At 31.5% G+C, this 23214-nt stretch overlaps 1 protein-coding gene across 2 annotated transcripts in view; it reads left to right on the top strand.

The window, feature by feature from the left end:
• LOC129939328 (speract receptor) overlaps positions 1–23214 on the top strand; it is a 141482-nt gene that overhangs the window by 90311 nt on the left and 27957 nt on the right. Inside the window, exons 2-7 of one of the 2 annotated variants that reach the window (XM_056047304.1) lie at positions 13300–13563; positions 13713–14084; positions 20325–20563; positions 20644–20766; positions 20876–21062; positions 22153–22415. In XM_056047304.1, coding sequence (XP_055903279.1) covers positions 13865–14084; positions 20325–20563; positions 20644–20766; positions 20876–21062; positions 22153–22415 — 1032 coding nt within the window. In that variant the 5' untranslated portion in view covers positions 13300–13563; positions 13713–13864. Of the gene's footprint in view, positions 1–9129; positions 9219–13299; positions 14085–20324; positions 20564–20643; positions 20767–20875; positions 21063–22152; positions 22416–23214 lie in introns of those variants that run through there. The other variant, XM_056047303.1, reaches the window with a different exon arrangement.

The following is a 23214-nucleotide window of genomic DNA, read 5'->3' as shown; positions in this document are numbered from 1 at the left end:
TATTATACCAAATTTAATTCAAGTCTCTAGAGGTTTTGGTTCGTAAGATATTTAGAGTTATCCAAAATTTGCAGATTTTTTTAAACTGCTATGGTAAAAAAACACCTTCGCAATTCTCTTGACCTTGCCCTTTCGGCATCTTTCTGCCTATTATTTTCTGTATAAAAAAATTTATTTGAAGTCGATACCTATCCCTTCTGTTTTCTGAGCTATGGACGACGAAAAAAACGTCGCAAACGTACGGACGTACGGACTCTAGGGACCTTGAAACGTCGAGAAATGTCAAAATGTTCAATTGGACAAATCGGAACAATTAAAAAAAACTTCCTATGGAAAGTTAATAAACGTTAACAAGAAAATTGAATCGCTTTCATCTGTTAAATTAATCGTAGCGTTGGTGATAGACGACGATAGCCAACAGTCCCGTAATCTCGACTTACACAAAGCAAAGATTGCCATATTTAAGCTGAGGTCTAACAAAGCCGCTGGAGCAGAATTTTTGTAGGAATTCAATTCAAAACTATTCGTATTGAGTTATATTTTGAAATATTTATTTTTTTTCATATGAAAACAAAATTTGTGTTTTACTTCGTTAGCTTTATTGCCAAAAATAACTGAGCATTGGATCAAGAAAATAATATTAACCGGATATTCAGCACTATTCCAAAAACTTAGCACAAATTCAATCAAATGCAAATATCTGAGAAAAACTTATTTTGCAGGTACATTTTTAAATCTTAAAACGTGACACTTTTGTTAAATTAAGGGCTAATTGAAAAACACTATACAAGTTTCATATTTATTAATAAAAAGCTTTGAATCTTGTAAGAACTGCCACACAAAAGTTTCTTTCCAACTTATTTGTTTACCTTAATTTGTTTTTATTTTATATTCATAGAAATTAGATACTTACGAGTAAATGCACATATTTCCTTGAATTCAAGAACCTAACTTTTTTCCTCTACAGCTTTTAAATTGTATTAATTTCCTTAAAATCCAAATAGTTTCATGCATCAGCACCAATCTACGAGTGAAGAGACTGAAAGCGATAGTAATGATAGACTCGCGAAAATTGAGTCCGGAAAAACTACAGCTCTGTGAAAAAAAATAGCACCATGTTGCATTTTGTACTACTCTAACAAATTGCGTTCTTCTCTATTAATGATAACACAACGCATCTACTGAAAAGTATTTCTATTGCATTCATTAGTATAATGAACAAGGAAATTTTTCTAAAACTGTTACTTTTTCCGTTGATTTGAGAATAAAATTCCCGTTAACCGTTAAGACCCTTAACGCAAATGTGTGAAAAAAAATAGCACTATATCATTCTGTTGAGAGTTTTGGTAGAACATATTCGTGTTTTCAATTTTTTTTACATTTAATCATATTAAGGTAAGGTATTTAAATAACTTAAAATTAATAACTCATAAATACTATGTGTTAACCAGCTAAAATGGGTCGCGGTAGACATTGTACTCCAGAACAACGTTCCTTAATAAAAAAATTAATTTCTGAGGGGAAAACATACAAATACATTAGAGAGCTAGTTGGATGTTCCAACAAAATGATATCAAATGCAAAAAAGTATGTTCCCCAAGATGAAAAAAGAGGAAGAAAACCGAAATTGACTCCTTTCGATGAACGACGCATAACGAGAATAGTAAAAAAAAAGAGGCTGGGATGCGACCCACACTGATAACTTCCCATCCCGTCTGTCGATTTGTCTTGCTTCAAAGTTTGTCTATAATATGTACTAGTACCAATTTTTAACAAATTTGCGTACTATTTTTTGTAGATTTTTTTTTAATGAAAAAACGGACTGTTGGATTTTTATATACAAATTACTGAATATCGAAAACAATATTTTCTGTGAAATAAAATAAGTTTGAAGCCAATATTTTTAGTTTTTGAAAAGCTATTTAAATTGAAAGTAAATTTTTACCAAGTATTAGAATTGTTTTTTTTACAGTTTTATTTTTTGTAAAAAAACTGTCAATTCCAATTTTTTCAAAATTTTATCGAATATTGAAAACAATATTTCTTATAAGATAAAATTAGTTTGAAGAAAATATTTCAAGTTTTTGAAAAGATATTTGAGTCAAAAATCAATTTTCACCAAGTTTTGGTAAATTTTTATTAGGTTTTGAATTTTTTGCACAAAAACTGTCAATTAGATTTTTTTCAAAATTTTATTGAATGTTGACAACAATATTTGTTGAAAGATAAAAGTTGTTAAAAGCCAATATCTACAATTTTTGGAAAAATATTTGAGTCGAAAATCAATTTTTACCAACTTTTATACATTTTTTTTTAATGTTTTTATTTTTTGTAAACAAACTGTAAATTCGATATTTCTCAAAATTTGTCCTAATGTTCAAAACAATATTTCTTATAAGAAAAATTAATTAGAATCTATTATCTCAAAGTTTTGAAAAGATATTTGAGTCGAAAATCAATTTTTACCAACTTTTATAAATTTTGTTTTAGGTTTTTATTTTTTGTAAAAAAACTGTGTATTCGATTTTTTTCAAACTTTAACTGAATGTTGACAACAATATTTTTTGAAAGATTAAAGTAAATCAAAGCCAATATCTCAAAGTTTTGCAAAGATATTTGAGTCGAAAATCAATTTTTACCAACTTTTATTAATTTTTTTTTTAGTTTTTTATTTTTTGTAAGAAAACTGACAATTCGATTTTTCTCAAAATTTTTCAAAATGTTGAAAACAATATTCTTCATAAGATAAAATAAGGTTGAATCCTAAATTTTAAGTTTTTGAAAAGATATTTGAATCGATATTCAATTTTTACCAACTTTGAGTAATGTTTTTTTTTAGAATTTTATTTTTTATAAAAAAAACTGTCGATTACATTTTTCTCAAAATTTTATCAGATATCAAAAACATTATTATTCGTTGCACACAATTGTTTTGGAGATGAAATCATATTTCAGTCGTAAAATTTTGGAGGTGACAAATTTTTTTTTTCAGTTTTATTGATTTATAAAAAAAACCGTTATATTAATTTTTTTCAAAAAATATACTTGTTTGGTATCACGTTACACTATATTATATAAAATTTAATTCAAGTCTCTAGCGTTTTTGGTTCGTAAGATATTTAGAGTTAACCAAAATTTTCACCTTTTTTTCAAACTGCTATGGTAAGAAAACCACCCACGCAATTTTCTTGAGAGCCCTTTCTGCATCTTTCTGCCTTATTATCTGTATAACAAAATTTATTTGAAGTTGATATCTCTTCTGGTTCTTGAGCTATGGACGACGAAAAAAACGTCGCGAACGTACGGACGTACGGACGTACAGACGTACGGACGTACGGACGTACGGACGTACGGACGTACGAACGTACGTACACACGCACGCACAGACATCTTTCTAAAAATCTTTTATTTCGACTCTAGGGACCTTGAAACGTCGAGAAATGTCAAAATTTTCAGTTTGACAAATCGGACCCATTACAATAACTTCCTATGGGAAGTTAAAAATCCATTTATTACCTCTAATAAAATAAAAGAGGAGTTAAATCTACCTGTGACCACTTCGACAATAAGGAAAAAGCTGACAAAGAACAATTTACCTGCTAGAAGTCCCAGGAAGGTACCCTTATTGACAAAGGTCCACTTACAAAAACGGAAAAAATTTGCAACAGATCACTTGCATTGGGAGCCTACTAAGTGGCGTAATATACTATGGACCGATGAGTCCAAAATTGTTTTATTTGGGACTCCTGGTACCAGAACTTTTGTCCGCAGGCCTAAAAACAAGGAGTTAAAGCCAGAATACACGATTAAGACAATTAAGCACGGTGGCGCAAAAATAAACATATGGGGATGCTTTTCATATAATGGTACTGGTCCCATATTTTGGATTAAACCCATAATGAATGCTAAAATTTATGTTGACATTATGAGGGAAGTCATGCTGCCCTACGCTGAATGGAATATGCCTCTCAAGTGGGTTCTGCAGCAGGATAATGACCCTAAACATACGAGCAAATTAACAAAAGATTTTTTCGCTAGAAATAGGGTTCAGGTTATGGAATGGCCGGCTCAGTCGCCAGACCTGAACCCCATCGAAAATCTTTGGGCAGATGTAAAAAAAGCCGTATTTGAAGCCAAGCCGAAAAACACACTGCAATTATGGGAAGCTGTGCAGGCTGCATGGAGAAATATTCCACTTCAGCGATGTCAAGCATTAGTCGACTCTATGCCACGACGTTGCGCCGCTGTACTTAAATGTAAGGGTTATAAGACAAAATATTAATTAATTGATATTATTCCAAATCAAAAACTTATTGATTTTACCCAGAATTTGTACTTTTTTACCAATTTCCAATGTTGGTGCTATTATTTTTCACACAAAAAAAGTGGTATTTTTTTATTTTGATAAGCATAACTTATTTAATTTTAGTTATAATGGATAAGTGTTTATGTTTATAGATTACTTTATCTTCACTTCTGTTTTTAAAATGTAAAATAAAATTCTAACTATCATTTGTTTAAAAAAATCTTTCATTTAAAACTACAATAAGTGGTTGGTGCTATTTTTTTTCACAGAGCTGTACGTCAAATAACCCGGAAAACTACTGATATTAGATTCTTTCTCAATTTCTGGGTTTTTGAAGTTTCGAAGCGTTTTTCACATTAATAGAAATGGCAACGAAAAAGAATATATTCTTTTTGGAAATAAGCTAAGTTTCAAAATCATTTCTGCGTGAAAGCAAAAAAAATCGTCTAAACTATATTGTTATGCTCATAAATATAGCATATTTAGAAAACTGTTGGGATTTTGGAATGCTTTCATATGTAGAGAGTCGACCAAATTTAATAGTTAGACTACATCTTGATGGACAATAGCGTCCTAAAATAATTTAATAACTAAAGTTGTCACTTTAGCCCTTGAAATCATGTTATTTAAATTTTGTTAGCCCTCTTTACAGAACATTGAAGAACATTTTTAAGCGGTGTGTAAAAACACGTCTATAAGTTAACCATTTTACTAAGACGAATTCTGCAATGTGTGGGGAAATGGGATTTAATGATCATATGATTCTTAATAAGTTTCAGGGAGCCAACAAGAAATTACTTAAATACATTACAAAAACATTTTAAAGTTACATTTCGCAAAACTAAAGTGATGTTGGTGGAAAAATTGAAACTGTTGGGATAACTTCATTGTGTGCTCTTTAATTTTTTTTTTTAATTTCAAAATGGTATATTTTATGGAAAACCCCTTTAGGACAGAGCTAATAAAAAGCCATCTGTATCCTCATCCCTCAATTTTCATCTATCTTAAAGCAGATCTATCAATTGTTTTAGGAAGAAAATATCGAGTGACTACTAATTGACCTATATTTTTGCTGTTGTTGAACTCAGAAAAAAATTGTATGTACAATTTAATTTACATTACGAACTAACAGCCCAACATGTTTTCTATTGATTCACTCTTTGTCTAACATTAAATCTACATAATGAACCCCATTTATTATGTTCCTCTTCAAATATGTTATCCAATTCTAGCCTTCCACATCTGGCCATCTGAGGAATTAAAATAATTAAGCAAGGATTTTCTTCAACTTCTTTTTACTTTATCTAATTTTTCTCCTATTAAATATTTAATCTTTTAACTCTTAATTTAAGACCACGTTTTTTTTTAAATATGGGCATGAGTAGAGCTTTTGAAATGAAGATGATAACGTCTCTTGCTCTTCCTCTGTATACATGAGTCGTGTTTTCATTCCATGAGTGATGGAGTTTTGTTAGCTGTGGCAGTGGCAGCGGCAAGCAGTGTGAATTCCAATGTTTTTCTTTCTTCCTCCGAATTATAATTTTCACATTTGCATGCAAATGAGAAATAAGCCGAGTGAGTAATCATGTTGGCAAACCTCTATACGTGACTTTCCTGGGCCGTCCGGTTAGCCAGCAGCCACCATCAGCCACAGGGCCGCAGGATGCAGGAAGTAAATTCAGGAAATCGATTTGACTGACCATTATCATCATCATTACCGTCGTCATTGTGCGTCGTCGGTCGGTCGTTGTTAACCGAACGCCACACTTCAGTGTTGTTTTTGTTACCACACGTGAATTGATATTTTTGTTTGCTGTGAAAAGACAAAAAAAAGTTGTGTGACTTGCGATAGTTTTGATTAAGTGATAAGTTCATTTGAGTAACCCAAATTGAAATTTTATTTTTATCACCAATTCCCCACTTGAGGCATCATCACCTTACCGCTTTAACGACTACGTCCGTCAGAGGCAAAGCCGAAATGCATAAAATGCAACACGTAGCTTTATAATGGTAATCGGTTCTTCTACTTATAAATAAAACATGATTACCAACTCGTATTTTAAATTTAGTTTTCATCAAAAAAATCAAACCGTTTTTTTAAGTCGGTTTAAGGTGAATATGAAGTAAAGATTCAGGCTAACAAACACTTCTATTCACCATAACTGTTTTACTTTGCAAATGTCAAGTGCCACAAATAATTGTGTGTGGTAAATAAAACTTGAATTGAATATGCGTTTTCATGCCGCTTTTAGATTTCTATTACTCCACAAAAAATAAATAATGTTAACACCTAACACCTAACACCTAACACCTAACAATAGTCAAGTTTCACCACAGACTTTCAATAACAAATCAATTTTGTTCTTACCACAAAAGATGTACACTAAGCTTAAGTAGATATTTAGGAAGTGATGGCAGTCCAAACAGCCCTTGCTGTGGGTCTCGGTTAGTGCTAGAAAGCGTCGTTTTGGTACCATAAACTCGTTTGATCTATGTTATGAAAAATAAAATATAAAAGATAATATTATGACTATTTATATTAAAAAAATAAGAGTTCCTAGAGCCAGGTCTTTGATTTTCATCTTTGAAAGTTCTTTAAGATCTTTAAGGGATGTCCCGAGCCAACTCATCAGCCCGTTCATTTTCATCAATGCCGCTATGACCTGGAACCTAAATAAAAAAGAGAGAGGGTGATGTTGAGGCTAAATAGCTCATTCCGACATTGTTGGACCAGTATAGAGGATGTTTCTGCCGAATTGATAGCCATAATAGCCGCTTGGCTGTCAGTGCAGATAGCCGTGTTTCTATTTTGGTTTAAGTTTGATTTGAGTATTTTGCAAGCTTCCCTAACTGCTTGTAATTCCACTTGAAAAACATCAGGACTTATAGCCATTTAAAGACTCAGAGAAGATGCTCGACCCAACTCCACACTCCGTTTTTTACTCGTCAGTAAAGATAGAGGTATCGATATCTTTCGTAATTATATTATCCTGCCTATCCTTTCTGACAGGAATGATGACTTTAAAATCTTCAAGGCAGGGGTGCAGTAGCCGGTGTGCTTCGCAAAAATATCCGGTGGAAGCAGTTCATTAGTGTTTCCATGCCCATAGGGTCTGGAAAACCAGCAGTTTGTTTTTTTAAGTCTTAGTGCGCTACACTATACTAATAAATAAATGTGTTGGTCTACTGGTGGGAGTTGCAGAATAATATTCAGGACATCTGTTAGACAGGATCGAAGGGTCCTTCTTTAGTGCCGATACTTTCAACCTTCCTAAGTTTCTCGATATTGTATTTCTTTTAAAGTGCGGGCCATCACACAATCGATCCTTAACACAAAAAATCATCTTTGAATGAAGGCCCACTTTTTACCAAAAGTGTTTTTACAGGCGTAAAGGACAAAGCAGGCATTTTTCGATGTTTACTTTTCGGTTTAGTTTGGGATCTAGAATGACTCCCAGATATTTCGCGCTGGAGGACAAAGACATTTATTTTATTTTTGCTCGTAAAATGTATCAATTCATCAGCTTATCACGGTGACGAACTTTACCGACCAAATCACTTAACTTTTAGTTTACAAAAGTATAAAACAACTTACATTTTAAATTTAGGAGAATTAAAATTACAATCAAATAGTTAACTTATTTTATCTTTTAACTTTATGTCTTGTTTAATCGAACAGTTCTTTTCAAAAAAGAAAAGTGAGGTGAAAAAGTTATTTCGTTTTTCCACTGACAACTGTATACTCCAAACTAAATTCGTGGTGAATTTTTTTTATTAGCTGCGTTTAAAATCGTGTTAGATAGGCTTTCGTGGATATGTAGTTTTTGAGATACCTTATATAACGAATTGGATATCTAAATTGAGATAGCTGACAAGAAAATAAAAACAAGCTTTAGCTGTTTACAAAAAGCAGACAAAGATTTAGATTCTAAAGTAAAAAACTGCTGTAAAACTAAATTTTCAACGCATAACTTTCGTAATTCATTGGATTTTTACCAAAAATGTACAAATTTGACATCACATATGCTACATATACCAGAGATTCTTTGATACCTTTGGATCCCTTTCTTCACGTAAAACACTAACATAAACACACCCTATGGGTTGAACGTAGCCATTATGGTCAGTTCACATTGACAAATTGAAAAACTTAAAAACTCCGTAGTTGTTCTCTTTGACAAAGTATACTAAAAATAATTTCGCATCGCTTGGTAAGGTTCTCAAAGTAAATAAAAACTATGTTGGCAATTATGTTGGCATCAAAGTTAAAATTAATTCCGATATCGATTCGTAGTTATGTTAATTATGTGGTAGGTAGGTTGTTTGAAGTGCATCAGAGTTCTGTTCAGCAGACAAATCGAGACTCATTCAATTTAGTGTTCAATGCTTTTCCATCTACATATACTGTATTTATGTTCAGTACATTCCCACTATGGACTAATTAATGGTTACTGAAGGGGCTTAATGTTTTAATAATAGTAATTTGCTGAACTCATTATATTGAGTCAGGCATTTCATTACGTATTATATTATTTCAATTGTAATATTAGCACTTTTGTTATGTTGGCGTGCAGTTTGTGTTTTCAGTTATAATTAAAAGTGTGTCTTGGTTGGATTAGAAGACAGAACAAAAAGAAATAATTAAAATAATTTCCGATTGAATATTGAAGGTTAAATTTGAATTTAATTGAATACAAAAGACTCTGAATGTTTTCATTCCTTCGGAAATTCTCAGAATTGTGCAATGTGCAATCAATGACATTATGTTAATTTAAATTTGATTCATAATAAATATTTTTCTGTTCTTGTAAATTAACAAAGAAAAGAGTATAGGAGCTTCAAGAAAACAATGAGAAGTATCAACATATGTAATTTAGTTTTAATATTCGGTTTCTTCAGAAGTCTCTCAATAGTAAGTATTATGATCCTCAAGGATTTCAACGGTTGAAGATTTGTGTTAATTTGTGAATTCAATTTTTCAAATAATATATTTATATGTTATGTCCTTCGAAAAACCTTTGCTTTGTGGGTCATAATCATGCATTTCAAGTTCAATTTTTTAAAGTCAAAAATCAATTAAGTTGCATAGGGGTTACGTATGTCACATTCGTAACATAATTTGAGTTTCAAAACGCTTCCGGAAAACATGCCAAAATTTAGTTTGGAAAAAACGTTAGAAAATTGTGTATGCTTTTAATCGGGCAAAGAAACAGATTTCTGTGCAAAAATAAGTCAGACATTTTGCCAGACATAAAAGACTCCAGCACAATAACAATAAGATCTATTGAAATTTTATGAGTTGAGGTTTCTTTTTATATCAGCATTTATCTGTGAAAAAGAATAAATAAGAGCTTCAGAAAATGTACCTTTTGCCTAACAGAAAAGCTAAACAAAAAATTCTTAAACATCGAAAATATAAGGATTTTTTTTGGCGCCCCGTGGCGATCATTTTGTTTTGGTGACATCTGTCAAATCTTTTGTTTATTATTCAGTTGTTTATCATCATGGCCGTTAAACGATTAAACAACGCTTTCAAATGATAAAACTTTATTATCAAAATGAGTGTTTGTTAAACAAACGTTGCACGCATTGCGACCATTTTATGGTAGACGTGGTGACCCTTCACAGTCAACTATTCAACGTTTTGTGGCCAAATTTGACTCAAACAGTTCTGTAAACTATCAGCCAACAACCGACACGTACGTTCAAGGAACGCAAGATCGGCAGAGAGCATCGCCACGGTCCGTGAAAGTGTACAGCAAAACCCGAGGCATTCTATTCCTCGCCGTGCTCAAGAACTCGGCCTTTCGCACACTTCAACTTAGCGATCTTATGCGTCGAGACTTAAGACTACACCAGTACAAGATCCAACTGATTCAGGAGCTGAAAGTTCATGATCAGAGACAACGCCGTTTGTTCGCTGACTGGGCTTCAAATCGTTTGGAAGATGACCTCAATTTTGGCCAAAAAATCATCGATAGTGACAAAGCGCATTTTTTGATGAATGGCTGTGTTAACAAGCTAAATTTCAGTATATTGGGTGACACCAACTCACGCGAGGTTCACCAGGTGATAATGCATCCAAGTTTGTGTTGCATTTTTTAAGGCCGGTGGCGTAATTGTTCCGTACTTTTCTGAAAACTATCCTAGCGAGTGCTACATTACGATGATAACCAATTTCTTACGGCCAACCATACGGACCAAGACGACATGTGCTTCCAGCAGGGCGGTGGCGCTATGGGCCACACAGCAAACGTCACGACATCTACACACAACATCGCCCGCCCGCCGTTATTGAAAAACCCTAAAAAAAAACTTTTAGTATTTACAGTTATGCTAAGTTTTTTTTCTTAAAACAAAAATTTCGTGATTACTTCTGGTACAATACTACCAATAAAAGTTAAAGTAGAATCTTACTACGGATGGGTTCTTGCCATTTATACGAGTCTCGAATAGATGTTATGTGATTTCATTCTCAAATGTTGGTACGATTGATATTGCATTTGTGTCTCGATAGCTGTGTTCGTTGAGTAATTGTGAATTTGGAATCATGTGTTTTCCATTGGTGAAACAAAATTAATCTGTTATGACTGTTAATATTATTTAGTTATGTTAATGAAAATGGACTAACTGGGTTTAGTTTGCAAGAGAATAGAAAAGATAATTAATTTTTGTTATGTTTTCACTAAAGGTTTATCTCAGTTTAGATTAAATAAATTTTTTGGAGTTTCCACCGCACAAGAAGATTTAAAAATGCTTAAGTTTGACAGCACTTTCTAAAATTCGATTATTGTTTCGATGTTTCTAAATAAACAGACGATAATGCATTATCTATAAAAACAATTCCTCCACACTGGTTTTTCTTCACACATTTTTGACTCGACTATTGCGCCCAACCGGAATCGAATCGAATCAAGGATCAAGCTCATTTGAATTCGATTCAGGTATATACAGAATGGAGACGAGTTTCAAGCTCGCTTCAACACCACATGTCAATGCAGTAGTCTTTGAACAAACCCCCTTCTTGAAGTTTTTATTTTATGTCAAATTGTTTGGTTAATCTCATTTTCCAGATGTTTTCTTACCATTTTTTCATGAAAATTGTTTAGTTTATTAGTTAGCTTTTTTGCTGAAGTTAATTTTAACTTTTGATTAACTTCCTTCTATTTGTGTGTTTTTTTTTTGTATTATTATTCTGATAGATCTTCTGTCAGTTGTACCAATTTATAAATACAAAAATTTGGCTACTGCCGATGCGTTTTCTGTTTTTTTTTTGACTGTTCAGAGATCCATTATTGTAAACGCAAAACATTCAATGGATATTACGACAGTTGGAATGACAATTGAAATGACATATAGGAATGACAGGTGTCAAATGCAAACGTTACCAAATTAAAACCACAAAGTGTATAATCCTGTTGTTAAATTGTTTGAATGTTTTTTTATACTTAGATTCCGACCAATAAACTTACCAAATAATACAACAAAAAGCTAATAAATATCTTAACTAGGTACTTCCGTCTAATTAACTTACAAAGGACACTTCAATGTAAAAACAAACTCAGGAAACGATGAATAAAACACTTAAGCCTCTCATGCACGCACATTTAAACGAAACGTTTTTTTTATTTTCTATTTTTAAAAGCGTTATAAACGCATATAAGTCTCCCATGTCTTTCTATGTTACGAATAGTTACAACTTTAATGAATAAATTGTCCTTCCATTATATGAAATAAATTCGATTTTCTTTTCACTTACGAACATTAAAGTGAGTGTTGGCGTGCCTCCTTCTGTTATCTGATTGGAATATTGAAAAGCCCGCCAAAACCAATATTCCACTCTATATACGAGCAAGCTACAAAAACAACCATCAAACCAACCCTTTTTGAATATTGTTTAGACAGATATACTTCAACAACACTCAACATAGAGTACTAAACAACACCATATCGTTTATCGACTTGAAAGTTGCACTATAGTATCAGGCTTGCCAGATTGAGCTATTTATTAGAAATTGGGCAACATTTTTTCCAAAACTTCTGGCAAAAAATTGATAATGACATCCAATTAGCTAATGTGCTATTAATATTGAAAATTGGTCTACCGACAGTAAATTTTGTATGACAGCAGCCAAGTCATATCTGGGCTATAAATAGCTCAAATTTAATATTCTTCTCCGCACAAATAAATGATATAAACAAAACAATTTTATTAAATTCTAACTTTAATATTGATAAACAGACCAAGTTTTTTTTTAATTTTCGCTGTTATTTAAAAAAAACGAAATTTTAATTGGGCTATTTTGGGCTACTTTTTTAGCTTGCCTTTTGGGCTCGAAATATTTTTTAAATTGAATGAGTTAAAGACATGGCAACCCTGTATAGCACTGCAACTGCAATATTTACCAAGTTGTAACTTTGTAACTAATTAAAATTCAAGTGATGGAGCTATTTGGCTCACACCTCCTCGTAATGGCTGGCAGAAGCCATCAGTTGTAGGTAAGGTAGCCCAGTCCAGTATAGACGAAAAACTGCAACGTTTTAAAAATTTAATTTGTTGTCTCTTACGTTGGGTATCTACTTGTTGTGGTGGTGCTGTAATTGAAACCATCAGCATGTCGCGTTGCCAACAAATTAATCAACTTGAATCATAGGAAGGACCCATTGTGTGGGCGGTCTTGACAATTTATACTCACATTTGCGGCCAAAGCCAAAATGTAAATAAAAATAAATAAACCTGTCAGACTTGGAATCCATTCAAAAAAGAATTAATTGATGTAATTGGAGATGACAAATTGCAGTGATTATGCTTTGATTTGCAAGCGTTGAGTTGAAGTAGTCGTGTAGAAATTCAATTAGGTTACAATAAACTGCACTCACTTCGAATTGAATCGTTTTCAATCAATTTTATTATTATTTATTCTGCCATTAACAGCCAATAAATGTCATTTATATTCTTCTTATTCTTTTGTGTTTTTCTTCTCTCGTTTCAGTGCTAAAAGGACCTTTTGTTCAATTGATATCGATGGCTTATGGAAATTTCAATGGAAAACAGACTAATTGCGTTTATTCTGCCCAACAAATTTATCAAAGAGAACCGTCGCTATTTTTTGTAAAATGAGCATCAACTGAATTAGCCAAAAGATACAACATTAATAAATCATGACAACAAGTTAAGGATAATGGACATAATTCATTTATAGTGGAAAAGGACAACGAACTATGTAGATCCGTATATAATAATTGTGATGTTAAAGGTGATGCTCTAAGACAAAATGCTTCCCTCATATTTGCACAACAAGAACTATCCTTCTTGGAATATCCTTTTGAAAGCTCCTTTAATATGCATAGAATAACTTTGCCAAAGGACATTAATTGAATCAGTGTTTCGTAATACTAATTACAGTCAGAAAAGAGATAAGGACAAAGACAGAGGGAAAGATAAGTGATAAGAAAACAACATTTTCCATCCTGTGAACAATCCTGCTGGCAGTGTGTTCTAACAACCCAACCCCCTCCTCCCCACGTTATTCCTGTCACAAATAGGTATTACACGTAATGAGGTCATACCTACGACTTAAGGCAGCACTATTCGAACTACAAGTGTATCCTGTTCCTGTCAATGTTCCAGTTTCAGCTTCAGTTCCAGCTCCAACTACGGCCTATGTTGTGTTTCTTGTTTTGAATTTAATTTTGAATGTTAATTCAGAAGTCTTTACGTTGGGATACCTTACGGGTTCACAAAGGCGACCAGGCAATTTGGATTATCAAAGACCAGGTAAGTCAAAATAAGGCTAAAAGGCTTTGTATTTTGTGGTTAGATGGTATCACAAAGCAATTTATTTGCTTTTGTATGTAATTATAGTTTAATCATTAAATCTGCATTTACTCCAAAAAGGTACTCAAAAGGACTTCAGTATTATTTAAATGCAACCTTTTACTTATAGAAAGAAAAGGTAAGGTGCCTTAATAATGAAGTGTATAGGTGTGCAAAGGGCCTTATGAACTATGATAAAAACATAAAGTTATGTACATTAAACTTACAACATTTCAGGATAGTTTGTACGAAAAGTTGTATTTAAATTTTACCCCTATTATTTCAAGAAAATAATTAGGTTAGGTACATTCTTTTTTTTAGTTAACTAAATTTCTTGTAAAAGCTGTCCCAAAATGAACATAAGTTTTAAAGTTATTATCAACTTTGAACAACCAAGTTAAACAACTTTCTTTTCGTTATATAGATTTTTTGACAGTACAGAAAATGATTTTAAAAAGAGTGTCTCAAAATAAAAGGAAATTTTGGATTTCTCTAAAAAGTTTGAACCCAAAAATAATTTTGGAAGCTTAAGTGTACAAAATTTTTTTTCTAAAAATGTTCCCAAAATGTGAAATCTGCTAAGAGTTGTGCAGTTAAGTGTTGGGCAAACTAGATAAAATAACAATTTGACAGTGGACAGAACAACGTGTATTCAAAATTACAAACTGTAAAGAGTGTCCCAAAATAAAGCCACTATTTAAATATTACAGATTTCTTGTACAGCTGACAGAATATAGTGTGTTTAGTCAAAATATGGTCTTTTCATTATTACACAAAATAAGCTACAAATCTGCAGCTTCTTACAAATTCAAATTTGAAATCAGAAGAAAATCTTTTTTATGAAAATTATAAATTCTCGTTTGAATACAAAATTTATAGTGAGGACTGTCCCAAAAATATTGGCAATTTTTATTTAACATGTTTGTAGTGTTGACAAAATTAATGTAATTCATTTTTGTTAGCCAATAAATTGACACAAGCGTTGAACTTTCAATAATTGTAGAAGTTTAGTGTTGCCACTTAAACAGAATTAACTGTAGTCTTTTGAAACAATGTGTTTACGCTTTACTTGCTTTTAGAATGTCACACAATTCACATATGTTTGGAGTTTGCAACTGTTTTTACTGTTAAGTTTTTATTGAGAACTCGAAAGAAAAATATTTTGAAAGCTAACAGTGAAAAACACAATTATAGTTTAGGGTGTCCAAAAATGACTGCTTCTATTTTGTATTATTTTTGTTGGAATAATAATTGATTAGCTAAGAAAATAACGTTTTTAAACGTTTTTGGCACACATAGAATTTCTCAAAATTACTGAAAATTTGATTTCGTTACCGGGACTGCAGTTAAGGCTTGCGCAATGAACAATTTAAGAGAGAACAATACTACTTAATTATGTAAGAGTTGGCAATTCTTAGAAGCCTTTGACGCTTGTCAGAACAAATTGTTTAATTCGACATTACAGATTTATCTCTGCTATACAAAACTGTTCGCTAGAATGAAAACTGAATAAAATATGGCAGTAGCAGAAATGTACATATTTCAAAATGAACACATAAGTCTGTTCCTTTTTTAAGCAGACCTCGTAACTCCACATTAAAAAATTATGATATTTGAAATTCATTTCTAAGTAAATATTCTTGATTATTATTATATTGTGTTATAAAGCAATGAAAGTAGGATTTACCTAACTTCATAATTCCAAGAGTTCGAAATTAATTTTAAAAAAGAGGCGGGGATGCAACCCACACTGATAACTTCCTTTCTTGGGTTAGGTTAAAAACGTTGTCAGTTAAATTATTCTTAAAAAAATTTAAATTACCAACAATAATTTTCGTATAAAGAAATAGTAAAGTTAAAAAATCATTTTTTTTTTTTTTCAAAACAAATTTTTATTCGAAAATAAATTGTTACCAATTTTAGTACCATTTCAAATTTTGAAAAATTAGACGAATGAACCGAACATCAATTTTTTATCAAATTTGCGTCCTATTTTTTGCAGAAAATATGTTGTATGATAAAACGGACTGTTGGAGTTTTATAAAAAAAACTACTGAATATCGAAAACAATTTTTTCTGTGAAATAAAAAAGTTTGAGGATGATATTTTCAATTTTCGAAAAGCTATTTGAGACGAAAGTAAATTTTGACCAAGTTTTTGTACTGTTTTTGTGTTAGGTTTTTATTTTTTGCAGGAAAACTGTCGATCCGATTTTTCTCAACATTAGATTGTATGTTGACAACGATATTTTTTAAAAGATGAAAAGCCAATATCTCCAAGTTTTGAAAATATATTTGAATCGAAAATAAATGTTTAACAACTTTTATTTATTTTGTTTTGTTTAGGTTTTTATTCTTTGTAAAAAACCGGTCAATTCGATTTTTCTCAAAATTTTTCAAAATGTTGAAAATAATATTTCTTATAAGATAAAATTAGTTGGAAGCCATAATCTCAAGGTTTTGAAAAGTTATTTGAGTCCAAAATCAATGTTTACCAACTTTGAATAATGTTTTTTTAGGTTTTTACTTTTTATTCAAAAAACTGTCAATTTGATTTTAAAAACGTTATTTTTCGTTGCATAAAATTGTTTGGAAGATGAAATCATTTTGTGTTCGTAAAGTTTTCGGATTGACAATTTTTTTTCAGTTTTTTTTTTATTTATATTGAAACCATTAATTGGATTTTTTTTTTCAAAAAATATACTTGTTTGGTGTCACCTTTGTATATTAATTTGAAGAGGAACGCTCGACCTGACATCTTTTTACGACTTCCTAAACAATTAGTTCACATGTTTTTCATGTTTAATGTATTGATGTATTGGGGTGGGGTTAAAAATGAGAGAGAATTTCAATATAAAATAATAAATTTCCAGATTATTAAAAAAACAGAAGATAGAGAAGAATGTATACAAGCTCAGTGAAAGTTCGAGGGAGGCAATGAAAAGACATTCTTTTATAATTTATATTCTGTATAATGTGGGTTGTGATTGGTTGATTGGGGATGAAGAAAATTAAAAAACACAACAATACAAAAAAAGAATTAGAATATAAACTAAAAAAATTAAAGTTTTACCTACTTTTTTCGAATCATTTTCAAATAAGACAGATATTTTTAAACCATGTTTATAATAAAGGAAATATTTTTTGTTTAGTTTTCTTTTAGGGATAAATAATTAAAAAGAATGACCTATACAAGGTACATTAACTTCAGAAATTTCTTGAGAAAATTCAAATGTTATTAACTTCTCATAGGAAGTTATTGTAATTATAATCACATTTGTCGAATTGAAAATTTTGACATTTCAAGGTCTTTAGAGTCGAAATACAAATTTTTTAGAGAGAAGTCTGTGTGTGTGTGCACGTACATTCGTGCGTCCGTACTTCCGTAAGTTTTGGGACTTTTTTCGTCGTCCATAGCTCAAGAACCAATGGGGATATTGACTTCAAATAAAAGTTGTTATACAGATAATAATGAAGAATCATGCAGAAAGGACTCTCAAAAAAATTAAGTGGGTACTTTTTTTACCATAGCAATTAGAAAAAAAATGTGAACCAATGACGCTATCGACTGGAGTTAAAATGTATATTATACATTGTAACGTGATACCAAACCCAGTATATTTTTGGGAAAAAAAGTTTTTCTTAAATACAAAAAAACATAAAAAAAATGTTTGTCCCCCTGAATATTTTACGAATAAAAAATGATTTTATCTTCAAAATAAAAAAAAATAGAAATAACGATTTTGACATCTGGTTAATAAGAAAAATCGAACAGTTTTTGTACAAAAAATAAAAACCTAAAAAAAAGAAACAATACTAAGACTTAATATCAAAAAACAATACTTAAAACAAAAAATATCTTTTCAAAAATTTAAAACATTGGCTTCAAACTAATTTTAACTCACAGAAAATATTATTTTCGACTTTCAGCTAATTTTTATAAAAATCCAACAGTCAGTTTTTTTTACATAAATTAAAATCTACAAAAAAGTACGCAAATTGTACTAAATTGGGTACAAATTGTTTTTTTTTTTTTTTTGACTAACATCGCATTTAAAAAATAGATTTTGAAATCAAAGTATCTAATAATATGCTTTCTCTTTTTAGTAGATGTGATATTAGCACTATACAAATAAATCAATAAAAAATTGAGGTGAAAATTAAAATTGACAAAGATTTAGTTAGCCATAAAAATTTTATTTGATTTCAATATAAAATTTGAAGTGCATTTCTTAAATGTTAAGGTTTGTTGATCTTAATTCCTTAATTAAATTCAGTAAAATTAGAATGGCATTCTTTGTAACGTGATTATTTAAATAATTAATTACACCTGACAATTCATTTCAATTTGCATATTTATATACATAAAAGTTTCATTTTAGTTCAAGCGAACATTGAAAAGCTCGTGAAAATCATAAGGAAAAAATTGAAATTAATGAACATTTCATTTCATTAATTTTGAATGTACTCGTATCTACCATTTTTTCCATTAAATCAAGTTAAGTCGAGACAATAATTTTGAGTAAAATAATAATATTTTTTGTATAATGCCCTTTTTCCTTAGAACGCAAAAAGCTATTACATTATCTTGAGCCATTTGTCCGTTTAAAAAAAAAAAAACAAAACAAAATATGGGAGGAGGATTGTAGGTTCTAAAATAACATTTTTATCTACGCAAGAACCGGCCTACCTAAACAGATACTATCGTACTTATTCATGGACCTTTTTTAACCTATCTGCTTCCAAAAGGATATATATAGGAAAATATGTTTTCAAATACGTACATATGCAAAAATTCTCAATTTTTTTTAACACAACTGTTTCGAATTGCAAAATATTAAAGAAAAAAGTCTAAAGCTAATATTAGAAGATTACGGTAAATTGTCAACGGTCAAAGTGTTGACTCTTTGATGTAAAAATGATGTCATTTGTAAACCTACATTTAAAAACACCCTAATATGAAAAAAATAAAAATAACGTTGGCTTAAATAAATATTATTTTGTCTAATCGTGTGATAGTCAACGTTTCAAGCATTGACGCTTCTCTCACACTTAATTTTCGTACAGGCAGCGCCCCCATGGTCCGATTTCCATAACAAAATTTTGTGTTTATAAAAACCTTTTATTTTGACTCCAGGGACCTTGAAACGTCGGGAAATGTCAAGATTTTTAATTTGACAAATCGGACCCATTACAATAACTTCCTATGGGAAGTTAAAAATATTTAGATCCGGTATTCCCATGCATGTTTTTGTAGCCTACGATAGTGAATTAGAGGCAAAAAGTGTCCCAAAATTAAGGCAAGATTTGAATTAGGCAGGGTCAGCAATAAACAAAATAATTTGATAGCTGACAGCGCAACGTGTTTTCCGTCAAAAAAGCAGATACAAAAACAATCGTAATAATTTTCTTCGAAATTAATTCAAGATCTAAATCCTTAAGGTGTTTTTAGGAGGTGTTAAAATACTTAAAATTACTTTTTAATAGCTGACAGCGTTAAGACCTTTCTGTCAAATTAATATATATTTTTTGTTTACAAAATTGTTTGTTATCAATGTCCCAAAATAAACACTTTTACCATTATTGAGTGTTGCCAGTTCTATGAAAAAAGATTTTTGCTGCGAACACAACAACGAAAATTTAAAAATACAAATTTTCATAAAATTAAGGCAAGTTTTGGATTTAAGTTACTAACTTAGACATATCAGTGTTGACAATTCACAACAACAATAAATTATTAGCTGTCATGTTGACATACAAAATTTATTAGTAACGCCATAGTTGAAAATTTTAAATATTGTTGTAGCAAATTTTGTGAACCTAATATTTGAAAGTTGACAGAACCACTTGTATTTTATCAAAATAAGTTTGCAAAACGACTTGTCCAATGTCCATTTGTCCTAAAATTAACATTAGATTTGGACTATGTCTGGAAAATTTAAAAGAACATTTGACATGTCACAATAGTGTAAACAAGTGTTGCCAATTATAAAAAAAATTATTTGACATCTGACAGGAACACGTTGGCTTCGTCACCATCAATTATGTACATAATACTGAAGTTTTTCTAAAGATCGATTAAACTTTTCAATTTAAGTCTTAAAAATGTACATCAGCTTGAGAATGCCCTTTATGACAGATTTTGCTTAAAACTTGTATGAAAATAAACGACAACTCACTTTATTAATAACCATTATTCTAGGAATAACTATTTCCGGAGCAATATCTCTCGCTGTTTCACAAGTTAATTCTGGAAAATTGAAAAACCTTGGTCACTCGATTGCATTTGTTGTTGCTGAAACTTATGGTGATGAAGTGTCTAGCATCAGACAGACAGCTTCTCTATGGACACGTCAAGTTGCTGGTTATATAGGCCCTCAGGAAACTTGTGTACATGAAGGACGAATGGCAGCTGCTTTTAATCTTCCAATGATTTCATATGTAAGTTGAAAAAAAAAAGGATCCACAAGAACAAAGGACCATGTCCTTTATATGACTTTATCCCTATAATTTTTTTTCAGTACTGCACACACAGGGATACTTCGAATAAAAAGGATTTCCCCACATTTGCCCGAACACGTCCGCCCGACACACAGATTTCGAAATCTGTTGTCTCACTACTTTTAGCTTTCAATTGGACTCAAGTGAGTAATATTCAGGCCCAAAGGCAAAGCCACACACAACAAAAAAAGGATATAATAGTTCGTTGCAAAAATATGATGTCGGTTTTTATTTCCTTTTCATCACATCCAGGTGACATTCCTGTATCTTGACAATGTGAAGAGCTTGTATAACCCTATAGCGGATACTATACTGAATATTTTGCGTAAGGCTGGTGTAAAGGTTCGTGATACCCTAACATGGAATACAATCTATCATCATGGCTTCATGGCAAATCCTTTTGATGAGTTAGTGGAAAAGACTTATTCAAACACACGAAGTAAGTATACGAGTATATTTATAGACGCTATAAAGCGGTAAAAAGTTTTTCTTGTCGGTTGCCTCAGTTGTTGGCGTTGCCTCCGTTGGTTGCCTTTGGTGGATGCTAATAGTGTCGTGTGGTAGAGTAGAGAAGTTTGAGAAGGAAGTGTTGTGTAGTGCATCCTTGTTGCAAAAACAGCATCGTAAATTTACATCACTGTCGCTGTTTATTGCCAGAACATACTTCCCGGAGACAGCAAATGATTTATGTTTAGTTAAATTTGAAATTAGTGTTTTATTTCATACATGATCCTGAATGGTAACGTCTCGACATTGAAATTTGTCAAACAATACCTAGAGTTGACATTCGTTTAAGATGTTTTTAAAGTTAATATTGATTGGTTACATAACTTATGAAAATTTGTCTGGAAAGTTCTAAGTGCAAAGGTGAAGGACATGCTGCACTGATGACTTCTTCGATTAGTGTCAGATTGACAGTTCTCGTCCTCAAAGATTCTGTTCACACTTTGAACTTTTGTCACTTGATGCTTATTCCACACATGTTAAACAAAAGACTGTTTATCCATCGAGTTATAGGAGCGTGATAAAATGAAGAGACGTCAAGTCCACTCAATAAAAGTTTGTGATGTCAACACTGTCAAATACTTGTCAGGTATCATGCAGTTTGACAGAAGTTCTGCCGATGGCTGACAGTTTGACATTTTGTTGGTGTCTAAATTCTTTTGTTCGTTCCTCAGAAAAAGCATGACCATCGAACGCGAAACGTGTCTAAAGATTGCACCCCCAGATATTCGATATTTCTTCAGATTTCTGTAAGCCAATAATAATCATCCCTCACATTAAATTTTATCCCACAGTAGTTAATATCCCTTAAATCTTAGGGGCTACTATAATAAAGTCTACTCAAACAACTCAGCTCACTCCACTTCCTTGTCAGTTGCCAGACTTGTCACAGTCCAACTTGGACCATTTATTCTTCCTCCTTCCAACTGTAAAACTGTAATATTACATCTCGGTTAGGTTTATTTATTAAATATTTTCTTTTATTTCTCTTTGTTTTTCTCTTTTCTTGTTCATTTCTTTTTCAGTTTACTTAATCCTAAGTCATTTCCTAAGTCATTATTACGAGCACGTTGGGCTCATGGTGAGTTTACATAAGAAAGGACTCCTTTCCAAGGGCGAATACTTTGTTGTGGGCATTGACATCGAACAATATGATCCATCGTCGCCGGACAAGTATTTGCGTGGCTTATTGTTGGAAACAATTGATTCGAAGGCTGAAGAGGCATTCCAATCGTATCTGGGAATATTTCCTACAGCACCAACGTTATTTCAAAATTTTACCAAAGAAGTAAGTACGGTTTGAAAAGTAACAATAAATAACAAGGACGAAGGGTTTGATAATAAATTGCACTTAAACTCGTACCTAGCAAACTTAACTATGAAAACAGAAATGGTCAATGAGGTTTGACCATTTGAAAATGGAAAAAATAAAGTAACAATTTTTCAATTTTCAAGAAAAAGATTGTAGGCCAGCATCGTGATGGAAGTGAAGTTCAAATGATAGAAAAATTTAATCAATCAGAATGATTTATCAAGGATGGTTTGTTTTGATATTTATCTTTGATTGAGTGTTGTTTTCTTTTGCATTGTGCTTTATGAGGTTTGCTCCTTTGGTTAACATTGTGTTTTCCCTTTTTCCTTTTTTTCCCTCATTTAACAGAAAAATAGGATCTATCAAAACATAATGTTTTTGCTCAATGTCACATAATTTGCTTTTGATTTGAAAGATCTCAAATCCAAAGGGATTGACCTATATATGGGCCTGTCCAGCTTAACCCTTTTTCAATAACAAGAGATTTTAATCCTTCGATTGCTTCCCTTTTGCCTCCTCACATGAAAAAAATATTGAGTGATTTCTGAGGAAAGGAAACATTGATTCGTTATCCTTGTCTAGGGATAGGAATATTAAAGAGTGTGTTTGGAAACGATCCACAGTTTAAGGAACTACAAATAAGCTTATTTTATTTGAATATATTTTGGAAATCTGGGTTTTTTCTTGCATTTAATTGTGATTTGTGTTGTTTTAAGAAAATACATGGCAAAAAGATGTTAATTTAGAATTTGGGTTTTAGAAAATTTGAATCTGG

Source organism: Eupeodes corollae, chromosome 1 (assembly GCF_945859685.1).
Source record: "Eupeodes corollae chromosome 1, idEupCoro1.1, whole genome shotgun sequence".
NCBI classification, from domain to species: Eukaryota; Metazoa; Arthropoda; class Insecta; order Diptera; family Syrphidae; genus Eupeodes; species Eupeodes corollae.
Note: the sequence above shows the minus strand (reverse complement) of the source record. Positions and strands in the feature narration are given on the sequence as shown.